General features: G+C 38.8%; 1 protein-coding gene across 1 annotated transcript; it reads left to right on the forward strand.

Annotated features, from left to right (window-relative positions):
* LEPROTL1 (leptin receptor overlapping transcript like 1) lies at positions 1-13663 on the forward strand. The gene is made up of 4 exons (XM_058290071.2): positions 1-128; positions 5901-5976; positions 8287-8473; positions 9352-13663. Exons 1-4 carry the CDS (start codon positions 113-115, stop codon positions 9466-9468), a joined length of 396 nt encoding a protein of 131 aa, XP_058146054.1. The 5' UTR covers positions 1-112; the 3' UTR covers positions 9469-13663.
* The last annotated feature ends 2904 nt before the right edge of the window (positions 13664-16567 follow it).

Below are 16567 nucleotides of genomic sequence, written 5' to 3' on the forward strand. Positions count from 1 at the left end.
CGCCGGAAGTCGCGGCGCGCACTTCCGGGTGTTGTCTCCCGCCGCCCGCGCCTCGCCTCTGCGGGCCGCCGCCGCCGCCTCGGGTCCTGGGGCCGGGAGCGACGTCACCGCCATGGCGGGCATCAAAGGTGGGCCCCGGGCGCGGCGCGCGGCGGGGTGGGCGTCCGCCCGGAAGGGAGGGGGGAGGGCCCCGCGCGGCCCCGCACGCCGCCTCCCCGGCCCGGGCACGCGCCGCGGGGGTCCCTGCGCCGGGCGGGACGACCCCAGACCTCAGAGCCGGTTCTTGTCGCCTCACAGGCGCTGGGCGCGACGCCCGCGGGGAAGGCCCGGCGCGGGGGGACCGCAGCTTCTCGCCGTCCGGCCTCTCGGCCGCCCCCCGCCCGCGTCCTAATCCGAGGGGCTCGCGGGCTGTTCGAGCCCCGTGGGGACCCGGCTCCTCCGGCGGTTTTGCAGGGACTTTCCATCCGAGACTGGGAGCCCGTGTGTGGTTTTGGGGGGGTGAGGCCGCCGGAGATGCCAGTTAGGGGAAATCAGTGCCACTTCCCACGTCCAGCCGCAGCTCGGGGGCCGGCCCGAGTCCCTCAGGGACGCCCGCCCGGGGCCGGGGCGCGCACGGAAACCCCGGGGACCCGCGGCCGCTCCCAGCACGGCCGGGCTTTCCGCTTTAGAAGCACTTGAAACCGGTGCGTTCTCGTGCGGGGTGTTGGTGCCGTGTTCACCCCGTGAACAAAAGCCCCCGAAGTGCTCCCGGTTGTTTTCCCTATCGCACGTTGCACGATGAGGCTATTAAGATTTACAAGTTTTTATTTACGGTGTTTTATTTTTTTGGTTGGTTGCTTTTGTTTTCTTGTCTTTAGTTAGTGATTCGCTACCAAACTCTCTTATTCGCATCTCTCCTTTAGGATTAAAGACTATTGCGTTCTTTACAGCTCTGGCTATTTTGTTGCCGCTGTAATTACATGGATTTCCTGACCTCTTCTGTGGAAGAGGCTGACAAACAGGAAGTGAGCTCTCATGGGAATGTTTTTCTCTATATTTTATTTCATTTAAGGATAACTTTTCGTTCACTTTCTTTCCCAGAGTCACATTTTTACTCTTGTTTATTCTCAGTGTCTGAGAACATTTTATTTCCCATATAAAGCGTTGTCATTTGAGCAACTGGGACACTTTCCAGTCTCCTTTTGAGTTATAATAGACCTTCCTTAGGTGAAAAACGGTTGTGATAGAATGCTGTAGTTTTTAGGATGTTGCCCATTTCCCATTTATTTCTTCAGTGTCGTGTAATGCTGGAGTCTCTCCCAAGAAAATTGCTCTGTAAGTTCCTTCTTCAGAGTTTGGTAAATATTACCCAGGTCGCTGTGTCTTAGTTGGAATTGTATTTACACTTTCGATCTGAGTGGGATTTTCTGGTTATGGTTGTTTATCAGGAATCCAGTATTTCTTACTTCCTCTGTATAAGGAGGGAAGCTGCTTTAATTGGAGTCCATTGCTTATTTTTCGAACCATTTACCTTTTACCTATTATTTGGTGATCTGTTGGATTCTTCTGGTAATTCCGAGGCTAGGGAACTGGTCCATTCTATTCTGGTATCTATTTTTTGTTTCACTAGTCTGCTGTGGTTCCCTTTTGTAATCAGAACCAGTACTGGTCTCCCAAGAGTTTGGCTGGATAATTGTGCTGTTCCATCCCTAGCCTAGAGACTTTGGGAGTGGAAGCCAGACTCCTGCAAATGTTGCATCACTCAATTGCAGTATTAATTCTTGCCTTGTTGGTGTATTATTTAGGGCAACAATTTATATACAAATGATGAAATTTGTATATAAATCAACCTAGCTGCAGGTTTCATATGGCTTGAGAAACTGCAAGTTTTGAGAACACTTTCAAGCAATTTATTTAACCTCATTGGTCTTATCCGACTCGGAGATAAGAGTCCACATAAAATTGTTTTTGATATCTGAATCTTAACCTCTTTTTAGTTCCTTGGTTTTTTTAGGAAATCATCTTTCATTAACTTTTAAAGTTTGTACTCAAAAGAATTTAGACTCTCTTTTCTGAGGATTAAGAATGTAAGTGATTGTTCTGTCATAGAACATCGAGGTCCTAAGGCTGTTTGTCTCTTGCCAGGATTACCACATACTGCTATGCTTTTTTGAAATGTTTTTGCCTGATACCAAAAAAATGTTCAGTATCCTCCCTCACATCAGGGCAGTTCTTGTTTATAATTAAGTTCTACCTCCTATTTCTCATTTTTTTCCCATCTGGGAAAGAAGATAAACTGAAAATTTTGCGTCACAAGAAACAGAAAACTGATCACTTCTGGGAAGGAAATTTTCCTTTTCATCAGTTCATTCTGGGTACATGAGCATAGATGATTCTTTAAAAATTAAAAAAAAAATTTACACTTTGAATTCACATGCAACAGTTGTATCACAAAAATGAATAATCCTTGAATAAGAACCTAAAGAATATTAGTTTTATGTATGAGCTTTGTGATATCGTTTTGTCTCTTTAGTGACCTTTTTTCTTTTGTGATTCTAAGCTTTATCTGGATAGATGGCTTCTTGAATAAATAAGGTGTAACTATAGTATTTATAGTAGTAGTTAACTTAGCTGTTTGGCAACTATAATTCAAAAAAATGGGGATTTTTTTTTTTACTTCCACACAACTATTAACATGTATCTTTAGTGCTTAGAGAATTTTTTTCATTTTAGATCTAGTCCAACTCTCATTTTATAGAAGAGAGAAATGAAGCAGAAAAATTATTTAGACTGCTCACGATTGGCTAGAAGGGCCTAGGACTCCAACCTCCTGACTCAATTCTGTACTGTTTCCACTCTGCCACATTGCTCTCATCTCCCTCTTTTCCTCTTTGGTTTCATTTTACAAATATGTGTAATTTGTGTGGTGTCATTCTGTAAATGTGTTTTATGGAGTCTTAAGAGTTGGGCCGTGAGAGACAACAACAAAAACACTTGCTCCCAGGTCCCATGGAGTGCACAGTTTGGAAGGAAAGAGAAATGCCAGTCGGTATAAAATTACAGCCGTGATAACGTGAGCAGACGAGAGGATAGAGTGCAAAGAGGACCTCTGCATCAGTACACCCCTCTGCACGGAAAGCTCTCCCCAGACAGCCACGTGATTTAGATCTCTGCTCAGTTATCAGCTCATCAGAGACACCTTCCCAGGCCACTGTGTCTAAATAGCTCTCCCATCCCCTGACCCTGCCTCATTTTTTTCATAGCACTTGACATTTATTTGATTACTTTTTTAAAATTTTATTCTCCCATTAGAATGTTCCATGAGAACAAGAGCTTTGATTTTTTTTCATTGCTGTATCTCCGGTATCAAGAACTATACATGACCCACATTGGTTTCTCAATAGATATTTGTTGAATTACTGAATAAATAAATAAATTAGGGGTAATTGGTCTAGTCAGAAGGTTTGGAAAAGATATGATTGAGCTGAGAGTCTCCCTCCCCCCCCCCTTTTTTATGAGCCTTTATTTTTTTTTGTATTTTTTTTTTAATATACATAGATCACAAAAAAATGTTACATTAAAAAATATAAGAAGTTCCCATATACCTCACACACACCCACTCCACCCACATCAACACAATCATCATTGTGGCACATTCATTGCATTTGGTGAATACGTTTTGGAGCACTGCTACCCCACATGGGTTATAGTTCACTTGTAGTTGACACTCTCCCCCAGTCCATTCAGTGGGTTATGGCAGGATATATAATGTCCAGTATCTGTCCCTGCAGTATCATTTAGGACAACTCTAAAAGTCCCGAAAATGCCCCTACATCACATCTTTTCTTCCCTCTCCCTGCCCTCAGCAACTACCTGGCTACTTTCTCCACATCAATTGAGCTGAGATCTTAAGGAACTGTAGGTGTTACCTTGGAGGAAAATGGAGTGGGACAAAAATGCAAGTCCCTGAACAGTCCATGAACATGAAAGGGCATGTCGTTTACGACCATATCCCCAATGCCTGTTACATACTTGCCTCCAGTAAATATTCCTTAAATGAAATAAATGGAAAAGTGTCTGAGGTAGAAGGAACAACATGTGCAAAGGCCATGTGGGTGAGGGAGCCTGCTGATTTCTAGGAAAGGGCCAGTGTAACTGGAGTGCAGAGCAAAGGGTAGTAGCCTAGTGTAATAGCACCAGGAGGGGTGGGGGGGCCAGATCATGAGGCCCTGTTTTGAACTGAATAGAACAAATGGTAAGCTCAATATTTTCCTCACAGTTTGCCTTGCATTCTTTGTAAACTTGAAGTTTTTCCTGGAGCTAAAAAGATACTGGCATTAAAGGCTAAGTAAATGTGTTCATGATTAACATGACCTACGTAGTGATCTAACTGAAACCCAAATTTGCCAAGCTTCTAAATAGGTCAGTGGGTATCCTTGGCCATGAGCATTTTAAATCTAAGAAGTACATTAGAAATACTTGGCAGCATTTAACCCCTTTATTGTTAATTTTGGTTTTTATATGTTAACTTCTGTCTTGGTAACTTTTAGACCCTGTACAAATATTTTGGGCTTTCTTGGTTTTTGGTTTTTTATTTCTCCGCCCCCCCAGTTGGTCTGTTCTCTGTGTCTATTTGCTGCATGTTCTTTGTCCGCTTCTGTTGTCAGCGGCACGGGAATCTGTGTTTCTTTTTGTTGCGTCATCTTGCTGTGTCAGCTCTCCGTGTGTGCGGCACCAATCCTGGGCAGGCTGAACTTTCTTTCGCACCAGGCGGCTCTCCTTATGGGGCTCACTCCTTGCGCACGGGGACACCCCTGCATGGCACAGCACTCCTTGCGTGCATCAGCACTGCTCATGGGCCAGCTGCACACAGGTCCAGGAGGCCCGGGGTTTGAACCGCAGACCTCCCATGTGGTAGTGTGGACGCCCTAACCACTGGGCCAAGTCTGCTTCCCTATACAAATCTTTTGAATTTTAATTCTTCCGTTATAGTTCATAGACTACCTCAAAAAAAAAATTAAAAAAACAAGTGGAAGTTATTTTCTTAGCCACTATAGCAGCAATACAAATCGTATAGAACTCAAAATAAATTGAGGTTATTTTTTGCTTAATTATAGGCTGTTGACTATGCCTGTTCAAGAAAGTTATACTCACTAACATGTAAAAGCATTTTATAAAATATAATACTTTGTATAAGTATGTATGTCAATGTGCACCCACATGTATATATAGACAATTAGTTTTAGATACTACGTTTCACCTTTAGAAATTGTAGACTGCATCTGTTGCTTGTGATACTCCAGAATTGTACCCATTCTAATGTTTCAAATATTGGGGGGTGGAGGAACCCAGCTGTGGTTGCGCAAACTATTTAAAGATTTATTAAGAAAATTAATTGATTAAATGTATTAACTACAGATATTCTTGCATACTTTTTTCCTTGTCTTTTTCATGTTCATTGAGGGTGTGTGTGCAAGAAGCAGCAGTCTATCAGGAGAGTTTTCCCTTTGGATGAGGCCTCTGAAGTCCAGTAAAGTTGGGAATATGGAGTTTCTCTACATTCTCCTTTACAGAACTGTCATTATATATGGAGTAAATACAACACTAATGCTTGGAGAGGCATTGATTTTGTGGATGGTTATACTGCATTAGATATGGATCCAGTAATTGGTGTGCCAGGAATAGGTCAGGCCTTTGAAATCAATACCACTTTATTTTGCTTTGAAGATGCCACAGAAGACCCAATCTATGAGACAAGATACCTCACACTTTTAAAGACAGTTCACTTTTAATACATATAGGCTTTTGTTTTTGTTTTTGTTTTTGCCTCTAAGATTGCAGGTATGTTCAGGCTGCTAATAATATTCTGACTACAACTTAATTTTACATATTTCTATTTGGCTTTTTTATTCGCTTTGCAGCTTTGATTAGTTTGTCCTTTGGAGGAGCAATTGGCCTGATGTTTTTGATGCTTGGATGTGCCCTTCCAATATACAAGTAAGTAATTTTTTTTTTCTTTTTTGAGTGTTTGATAGTGAAAATTTTCTTAGTTTAAACCTTTAAAAAGTTATATTACTGTAAAAATAATGCAGAAAAATGTTGATTTACCAAGCAGTAACTTTTTAAAAGTTCATCATTTAAAATTTGTTCATGAAGATTTTAGGACACCATGGTATACAAAAGTCTTTTGAGTTTTAACTGATCCTTGACTATTACTGCTAGGCCTGTAATGTCAAGATAGCAACACATTGCTCAGTTTTGGGCACCTATTGATAAAATTAAATACATGAAAGTTTAAAACTTCTTTTCAGCAAAAAATACTATAAGCAGAGTCAAAAGACAATTTTTAAAAATCATGTAAAGAGTTACTTAGGATTGAAAGAAGTTTTAAAAATTAATAAGATTGGGAAACGGACTTTGGCCCAGTGGTTAGGGCATCCGTCTACCATATGGGAGGCCCGCGGTTCAAACCCCGGGCCTCCTTGACCCATGTGGAGCTGGCCATGTGCAGCGCTGATGCGCGCAAGGAGTGCCGTGCCACGCAAGGGTGTCCCCCGCGTGGGGGAGCCCCACGCGCAAGGAGTGCGCCCATGAGGAAAGCCGCCCAGCGTGAAAAAAAAGAGCAGCCTGCCCAGGAATGGCGCCGCCCACACTTCCCGTGCCGCTGACGACAACAGAAGCGGACAAAGAAACAAGACACAACAAATAGACACCAAGAACAGACAACCAGGGGAGGGGGGGAAATTAAATAAATAAATAAATCTTTTTTAAAAAAAATTAATAAGATTAATAAGTAAACAATTCAGTAGAAGAATGAACAAATATGAAAAAGAACAAACAATTGCTAATAACCACATAAAAATCTGCTCAGCTGCACTCAAAATTAATGAAATGAATTGGCAAAAATAAGAAGATAGACACTATCTCATACTGTGGGTGGGAGCATAAATAGGTGTAATTTTTCTGGTGGCCAGTTTGCTTGTAGCTCTCAAAATGTATATATTCTTTGAGCGAGCCCTTCAATTTAGAATTTCTCAGAAAAATACACTTACAGATATTTGCAAATATAAGTCTGTAGGGGTGAGAGGGGAATATGGAATGTTTATGGCAGCCTTGTGTACAACAACAAGAAAACTGGATGCATCCCAAATGTTCATCAAAAGAAAAATAGTTGAATTATGGCAGTCTATATCGATGTAAGTACCCAGCATTCTTAAACAAAAAAATAAAGAGGAGCTGTAAGTACTGATATGTAAAGATGTTCAAGGTATATTGGTAAGTGAAAAAATATAATGATCCTCTTATATTTTTTAAGTTTTGTGGAACTATAGAAGGATCCTCAGAAAGTTCAATTGGAGGGTGAGAAAGAGAAAGCAGGGTAGGTGTGGGCAGCTTTTTGTGGTTTGTATTTGGATGTTTTTTTCCTTGAGCATGTATTACATTTGGGGATTTTTTTTAATTCTCTTAAATATTTAGGAAAAACAAATATATCTTTGCTGATCATAAGCCTCATATAAGCAAATCTCTACTAAGATGCGTACTTACTTTTTAACGGACGTTTTAAAGGTTGTCTATTTCTTCTGAATTTTTTAATTTGAAATAATTCACTCAAAAAGTTGCAAAAATACTACAAAGAGGTTCCCTATACCCGTTACACAGCTTCCCAGTGGTGGTAACATCTTATATAACTGTAAAATATTATCAAAACCAGGAAATGACTTAGCACAGTACAGTTATCAAGACTACAGGCTAATTGCCATCAATTTTTATTGTGATAAACTCTATATTCCGAATAAAAGTCTTCAATATTACTTTCAATTCTTTTTCTGTATTTTAGTTTCCATATTTTGGGAGTCCCTAATGACTTAAGGAAAGTGTGGGCATATTTTGACTTTATGCTAAGGTGGGGTATTTATATATGAGAAGTCAAGGGCATGAATGTTGAGTTTTTAAATTACTGTTTTAATATTCCTGCGCTCTGTATATCTCTTTATTTATAAGCTAAAATGAAAAATATTTTGAATTTTGGCCCTTGATTCCAAGTGTTATAATTTCTAAAGCATTTTGTTCTAATATGGTAAGAAAAATATAATCACTGTGTAAAAATATAATTGACTTTGAGGATACTGTGACACAAAAGGTTATTTTCCTTTTCACCATCCGGCTATAGGTTGTTGTTAAACTGTATCTTATTCTGTGCCTTGCAGTATTCCTTTGGTCCTTTTTTGTTTGTTTTAAAATATTTTTTGTGTGTAGAAAAATGATGTGGATACCAAAAACTACACTAACTTCTTTTTCTTTTTCTAGCCAATACTGGCCCCTCTTTGTGCTATTTTTTTACGTCCTTTCACCTATTCCATACTGCATAGCGAGAAGATTAGTGGATGATACAGATGCTATGAGCAATGCTTGTAAGGAACTTGCCATATTTCTTACAACAGGCATTGTTGTCTCGGCTTTTGGACTCCCTATTGTATTTGCCAGAGCACATCTGGTAAGTTAGAAGCTTCTCAATATATTCTTCTATTAATGATTTTATATTAGAATATGTTATATTTTTCTCAACAAAAAAATTTTGCTACATAACATGAAAAAGGGATGAGAGACATAGGAACCCGTAGGATAGAAATAAAAATCTTCTTTTATTGTTGGTTGTTGCTGATTAAAATATTAGTGAGCACAGTCTGGGTCTGCAGCAATAGTTGGCTTTCCAGTACTTCACTCTCAGAATTGGTTATAGCAGTTCCCCTAGCTCTGAACAACCATAGGCTTTCCTTGTCAGACTTAAAGCATGGAGGACTTGAGGGTTTATCTGTTCTGTGCTGGTGGAAAAGCACCACAGAGGAGGAGAGAGACTGGGCTTTGTACTCAGCTCTTCCTCCCAGACTCACTGGTCAGATCCAGTCCTCCACCGCTGGAGAAGGAGGGAAGGAGGCAGAGGGGCCGGGGAATGGCAGCCCTTCCAAATGGAGAGGATGATAACTTCTGCCCCTTTAAAGAATGTACATGACTGTGTTTTCATCTCTGATATTTTTTATTAAATCTCTATATACTTTTACATTCACTAAGGAAGAGTTTGAGCAAATTTATAAACAGGAAATTGTAGATGCTTTGCTGCCTCCTCATAGCTCAGAAGTTAAGTTTCCTTTTGAATATTTATCATCTGTGACTTTGTCATAAAAAAGAACCAAAGACAAATAAAAATTGGAATAAAAAAGCTACCTTTACCTATTCAGTACTGTGAAAGCTAATATGAATCATTATTTTATTTTAGATCATGATTGAGTTACAAGTAGAACCTTAATTTGCTTTTCGTTTTCTCTTTGCCTTCCCTATGTCTATTAACTGAGTGTTTATATCTTATTTCCGTAGATTGAGTGGGGAGCTTGTGCACTTGTTCTCACAGGAAACACAGTCATCTTTGCAACTATACTAGGCTTTTTCTTGGTCTTTGGAAGCAATGATGACTTCAGCTGGCAGCAGTGGTGAAAAGAAATTACCGAACTATCATAAAATGGACTTCTTGTCACTTGTTAGCCATCCATGCAAACAGGAGATTGGGCAGTAATGCTGAATGGTATAGCAAGCCTCTCGGGGGTGTTTGAGGTGCTCCCTTTTCACTTTTATTGTAATCATACTATTTTTCTAGAGACTTGCTGAAGGATTAAAAGATTGTTTTCTTTTGGAAAAGCTTGACTGATTTCACACTTAGGTACAGTATGTTTTTTGTGGTGTCCTGCTGAATTTAAATATTTATGTGTTTTTCCTATTCAGTATTTCTTTTTTCAATATACAATGTTAAACTTATTTTTAATGTATCCATTTGCATGGTTAGGAATTCAGAATTCTGCTGGTATTTAACTGGGTTAAAGTACTTTGTTTCTCCCTTGAAGTTATTTAACCTCCATTACTACAAAAAGCTATAAAAATATGTTTCAATCAGTCAGGGTGGCATCACTCCCAATTTTATGCAAACGTGCAGACTGTTGACCTACCTTGTAGAGTATATATACTAAGGCAAAGTTAGCTACCTTGTACCTCAGAGGGGCTAAGTATTAATGCCCATGATCTCCATAAGGGTTGCTGATTTTCCCCATAGACAGGTGTTTTGTGAATTGAAAGTTATTTTATGAACTTGCTAGAAAGGACTGCTTTTCTTCTCAATTATTAGAATTTATTGTTAAACTTCAAGGTAAGGGTACAAAAGTGGGTTTTTGAGATAGCAGTTTTTATTTGTTTATTGTGAAGTAGAAAAGTGTGAGTTGCATTATGGGAAGAAACAGTGCTGAAATTCCATTTTTTAAACTCCTATTTCTATTTATAAGTGAAATTTTTTATCTTCTATCAGTCTTTCATGTTTTACCCTGGATAAAATGGACATACATGGAACTACTGATGAGGGAAAGTTGAGTGTTTGCATCATATATACAAGTAACCCTTCCCCTGCTTCCTCCTTTAACTTATTTTATGCATTGTATATATTAAGTAAAATGAATTTTCAAATATAGTTTAATAACATTTAAAATTAGAAGTGTTGAACTCACCTGGAAAATAATCGCTGTGCTAATACATCCAGAATGCCCCTTCCCCACAAGGCCTTGACATGATTAACAAGTGACTTGTTAGTCTTGCAGATAAGTCGTGCACTAATAATTTAACATTTAGACCATGGTAATTGTAGTTCTTATTCTCTAGGGTTGTATCATATGTAATTTTAAAATATTCAAGACAAGTTTCCTATACGCTTCTCTCAACTGTTTTGATTTTCATTATTTCATCATGATTGATCTGTTTCCTTATAAAAAGTATTTGTTGGGTGAATTAATGCAAAGTAGCCAAACTCAACTGGATAGCAGCTTCAGACACAAACCTGACCAAAAAATCCCAGTATACAGGCATGATCAAATTGTGGTGGTCATTTGCATCTCACAGTTATCAGTAGTCTTTTCAGAAGTTGGTTATGAAAATGTTCAAGTCGGTCTGACTGCATTTTGTTAAGGTATTTGTGTGTTTATTCAGTGTACTTACATAAAAGTTTTTTCCCTTTAGACAAAACTGAATAATCAATCATGACAGCTCTATCTTTTGTTGTTTTATAATATTTATTCCTCAAGAAAATGGGAACAAATTTTGTCTTTGTTCAGCTTTTTACTAAAGATGCCTAAAGCCACAGATTTTATCGCCTAACCTAAGTTGTTACCTAGCCATGAGATGGGAAGCAGGATGAAAGATACACCTGAGGCTGTATGTACCATTTACACATTAAGCTGAAAATGGCTTGCAGTGTTAGAATGCTCCAGACTCATGATCCTACTAAAAGAGGAAGGTACAGTACACATAAATCAGACAGCTGGTGACAACTATGCCTGTGATGTACTCTTCATTTTTTTGCAAGGAGTGCATTCTCCGGTCCTTCCTCGTTTTCTGTCCTTCCAGAATGTCAGTGCAGTGCACTGCTACTGTTATTCTCTTGGCCATAACCTCCTTTTCTAACAGCTGCATATTCTTTCTGTGTACTAACTGCATTGGCAGCATTGTGTCTTTGATCTTGCACACTGGCTTGACATAGTGCTGTCTCTGATTTCTGGGCTAGTTACTTGAGGTATGAATTTTCCATAGACTATGCACTGATAGAGCATTGCCATTCTTCTATGGAAAAAAAACTTTTGATGATGAAACAATAAAGATTTTAAATATCTATTTTAGTTTGTGGGTGTTTTTGAAATGAAAAAATATTGCATACTCGAGTTTCTGAGATGCATCAATCATTATAATGTAATATAAAGCAAGTGTAACATTAGTTATGTTAGACTTACAGATGTTTCGTTTCTAAAATAAAATTGAAACCATAATAACAAGTACTGCAATGAAGCCCTCTGATTCTGTGCTTTAGTAAAAGGACTAGTAATCTGGAAGAATAGAATTTTTACCTAACCTTTTACAAAAACAGTCATAGAAGGTTTTGTTGACACAAAAAGACTAATGATCTAAAGTCAAGCTCCTATATGTATTTAAATTTCAGAACGTTTTTAGGATTGCAGTTTAATTATATACTCATTATTATTCATTATTGGAGACTCTTTTTGTTTTTTACCCCCAGCATTTCAAACATTTAAAAGTAAAGAAATTTTAAAGTTTAGATCATAGATTTTTAATATCTGTTTTAATATGTTTTGGGGGACATTGTCACAATAATCCAAAATTTGAAAGTAAACTCTAGAATATTGATATTGAATGTGACTGGCTTACTGAGTCTCAGATAATTTTAAATCAGTACCTCAAGCTTAAGCTGTTAAGTGGTAATGTAAGTTATATATCTCAGCATGATTCATGATGCATAAAGTTTGGTAGAAAGTTCAAATTCATATTTTTGCCATGTTTTTCTTTCCCTTGGTGAGGATTAGTGGGCTCTTATTCTATTACAGGCCTTCTAATTTTCTGGCATTACAAAGGAAGAGAACATAACCTGTAAGGGAATATTCCAGATACCTAATGCTCAACTCATTAAAAACTAACATGTGTTTTACTTTAACCATTTTAACAAAAATATTAAATGGAGCGCTTTTGTGCTTTCTTAAAACGCTTTTTCCCTTGGTAATTATAAATGACTTTCCCTATTTTAAATGACCCCAGAACTGTATTTTTCTGGAATTGTGGTTTTTGCTGGCTTTTCTTACAACTAACTCTTTGTTCCTAGCACCCCTTTTGTTTCTAAATCTATAGTATACTAGGAACAATGGAACATCATCAGAGAAAATGAGGTAGCCAAACTCATTGAATCAATTATGTAACATTTCTGTACACATTAAAATATCAGTGGACTTGAGTGTCTTCCATTTCTTAAACAATGCTTTGCGACAGGTTTTCTTCCTGCTAAAAAGGTTTTTTAAAAAAATTCTAATTTTTAACTATATACCAGATAATTTTAGGTTATGAGGAAATAACAGATAAGGAAGATGTTACTGTATTATGCATCAAAAGTCTCATAGTTAAAATTTTTCTACACTTCGAGTAGGAGTTATTCTGAGCTTTAGACATTCATAGACTTTAATCTGATTTCTGAGGTCTTATATCTTCACTATTTGTTTTTAGTTGTAAAGTCTAGCAATGAAGACAATTTTACAGTTTATTTTTACAGGAAATTTGGTACTGGAGACTTTGCTTCCAGTATCTTGATGATTTGAACCCTGGGTTTAGGATCATACACTGTAGTCATAACAATTTTTTTTCTGAACAATTTTTTTAATTGTATTTTTATAGTCATAACAGTTTAAGTATTAATTGTTAAATTTGTAAATTCCAGTCGGGGAAAAAGGGAAAATCCAAAAAATGTTTCCATGAGTGAAGAAGTATGAGCATAAAGCATTCCTTTATCAATTATAATTCCATTTTCTTTTTTGTATTTAAAAGTACTATGGAGACAAATCAGTACTTTTTTGTTTCGGGAGCCAGTGGAATGGCTAATGCTATGAAGGAGAAACTCTATTGCACTTTACAACCATAGAAACCATCAAATAGAATAAAATAGAATAAACCTGAGTAATTATTTCCATATGTTTGTAAGAGCATTACTATTTAGTTAACTTGATTTATAGTGTGCCTGGCATTTAATATCAGAAGTCTTTTTCTCTTGTTAGATCAATTTATTGTGTAATACCATGTAAATACAGCTATCACATAAAAATGAGTGGTCTTGTGTATATTTGTGAACCATCCAAAAATAGGATTGATGTTTTTCTGTTAGATTTGTCTACATATACATAACAAATTTGAGGATTGCTCCTAAGTATTTACAATTGAAACAACTTCTTAGGATTAAATTAAGATGGGTAAATTTTCTTTATTTTTATGGCCTAAATCATCAATTTCCAAAACATAGGTAGGAACTAGCTCTAAATCTTGGCTTATGGGTATAACTGTGGAGAAGAGGATATTAGTCTTAAGGGTTTTTGTTTTGTTTTGTTTTGTTTTGTTTAAAGATAGTTTTGGGCTCTACTCTATACTAGACACTTATCAGTTATAAGGGTAAAAGGTCTAGTGATTATTTTAACTGATCAGTGCTTAAAACAGTGGCTTCTGAAAATATATTCTTAAAAAACCTTTATTCTAGACACTGAGAAGTGTCCAACGAGGTAGAAAAGATAGGATACTCATACCTCTCTGTATTTCACCTTGGCTTTCTCAGTGCGATGGTTAACCTATAAGTACGTTTGATTCAAGCTTCTCCCCTAGAAAAGTTCTTTGGTCCCAGTGGCAGCTTTATACTGCATGACAGCATCCTGGGCACTACTGGAGAATACAGACATGGTTGGGACCCCCAGCCCCTCTGAACTAGCATAGTGAATTAAGACAGGCACGGGAGCATAGCAAAGGGAGCCGAAAACATGCAAAAGCGAGGCAGAGGCTAATCTCCTGTTCTCCCTAATTGGGCCGATTAGAGAAAACATCAAGAAAACGGCATTGAAGCTGGGAATTGAAGGGTGAATGAATTTTTATAGAGAAGGGCATTCCAAAAGAGAGAAAAAAAAAGCCGTAGAATAGACATAGATTTAGTCCGTTTTGGCTAGCATATGTGTGGAAAAGAAGAGGTACAAGATTAAAAATGCAGGTGAGAGACAGGAAAGATCTGAGGTGACTTAAGTTTGAATTTAATTTATTAAGCAGCCAGGAATATGCTATATTAACTTAGCAGAGGTCTGTAGGATGGCCTGAAAGGAGAAGAAATGAGAACTGGGACCAGTTAGGATATGTGAGATGAACAGATAATGAGGACCTACCTAAATTATTGTCATCATCATGCAGTCTTTGAGGTAAGCAAACTATAGAACGTGGCAACTGATTGAATTCATCTGTTCATTTAACAAGTATTTATTCAGCCCTGTGGTGGATATTTGTTTGGCTTCCAGCTTTCTAAGTACCGTCCTATACTCCAGAGGCTAAAAGCTAAAAACTCTTATTTCTCTAGAGTCCTTTGCAGTTACCATTTTACAGCGAAGTTGGCTCCAGCGGTCAGAAGTGAGGTGGAGGCTACTGGCCTGTCATACTTTAACCAGTTTTCTGCTGGCAGAAGGGAGCGTTTTTCTGTAGAAGCATTCCGGTGCTAAATCTTTAGTTTCCTGGGGCCCAGGAGGCAATTCTGGTGACAGCAATTGTAGTGGCAGCTTCTTGATTCTGCCATCCTGTTGTCAGAATCCTGGCTAAAATGGAGGTGGAATTGGAGTGTTGATGAAAGAGAGGAGTGAAGGATAACTATTCACGTTTTCATTGTCAATATTGGGGGATGGGTATGAGGAGGTAGTGAGGGGAGAGTTTGAGAAAATGAATCTTCTAGACTATGTGGTTCGTCGTATCCATTTATTACCCTAAAAATACCATGATCTACCTTGCTTAAACATTTACCAGACAAAACGATACGATTGAGACTTTTAACCTTATGAATTCCTTGGCGGTTGGCACGATAGCACTCCTCGGAGCACAGTTCCAAGCGCAGGCGCTAGAGTCGGGCTGCCTGCGCTTCTAGCTCTTCCTCCAGCTGTGTAAGCTCAGGTGAGTTATTTAACCTCTGTGCATCTCACGTCCACATCTGTGAAGTGAGGCTGATTGCACCTACTTTGTAAGGTGGCTGTAAGGCTTAAATGTGACATGCAGAGGGCTTACAGAGATAGTGTTAAGTGTTAGCTATTATTACTGTCGCTGATTCTTACCAGTTCCCTGTACTGCTAAGCAGTTCCCTCTTCTCATACATGGAAACAAATGCAAAAAAAAAACAAAACCATTTTAACAGTCGCCTTTATACAATATGTTGCATACAAAGGGTCACTTTATCAGCCTTCTACTATCCCTTAGAACTGCTGTAAGCACCTTGTCCCTAGTCATTTGCTTTACTACTTTCCATTAATCAAGAAAACCTGTTGAGGGGAGCGGTGTAGCTCAGTGCTTGAGCATCTGCTGTGCATGTACAAGGTCCCAGGTTCAATCTCTGATAACCTCCTTTAAAAAAAAAAAAAAAGACTTGTTGATGATATAAACACTGCCCGGGTGCTGTGACCTTAGCTTATAGTGGACTATGTACACACGATCCTCCCCCCATTCCTGTGCCAAACCTTAGAAATGGTGTGTGGGTGTGTTTGTGTTTTTGTTTTGTTTAGTTTTAATAGAGAAATACCAAACTTAAAATGAGAAGAGAGTCTTGGTGGATCTGAAACTGAGAAATCCCTGAGAAAATGAAAGCAGATGGAATCAAGTTGAAGAGAGAAACTATAGCCTGAAATGCTTGAGACACACACATGGGAGAACGTGGCCATGAAAGGCGGGAGCCGTGCCGAGGAGGCCTGTGAAGGCTGCGCGCTGGGGAAGCCGGGGGCAGGAGGGGCCTCATCCAGGCAGCCAGCAGCAGGATTACTGGGTGCAAGCAGCCAAATCGGCATCGGCATATCCTCGTGAATCTCCTCCCATGTGGGGTGGGGAGAACACATTTCCTGCAGTAGCATGCTGCAGTCCCCTGCTCGGGTGCAGCTCTTTCCTCTCTCACTTGCTGAAAACACTGCACCTCTCCCTTCAGGCGGCTAGGGCTACATGAGCAGAGGCG

Source organism: Dasypus novemcinctus, chromosome 29 (genome assembly GCF_030445035.2).
Source record: "Dasypus novemcinctus isolate mDasNov1 chromosome 29, mDasNov1.1.hap2, whole genome shotgun sequence".
NCBI lineage: Eukaryota > Metazoa > Chordata > Mammalia > Cingulata > Dasypodidae > Dasypus > Dasypus novemcinctus.

What these genes read in the sequence shown, in the direction of transcription:
- LEPROTL1 (XM_058290071.2), top strand. An exon ending in TGTGCCCTTCCAATATACAA is followed by an intron (nt 5,977 to 8,286) that starts GTAAGTAATTTT and finishes TTCTTTTTCTAG; the next exon opens with CCAATACTGGCCCCTCTTTG. An exon ending in TATTTGCCAGAGCACATCTG is followed by an intron (nt 8,474 to 9,351) that starts GTAAGTTAGAAG and finishes TTATTTCCGTAG; the next exon opens with ATTGAGTGGGGAGCTTGTGC.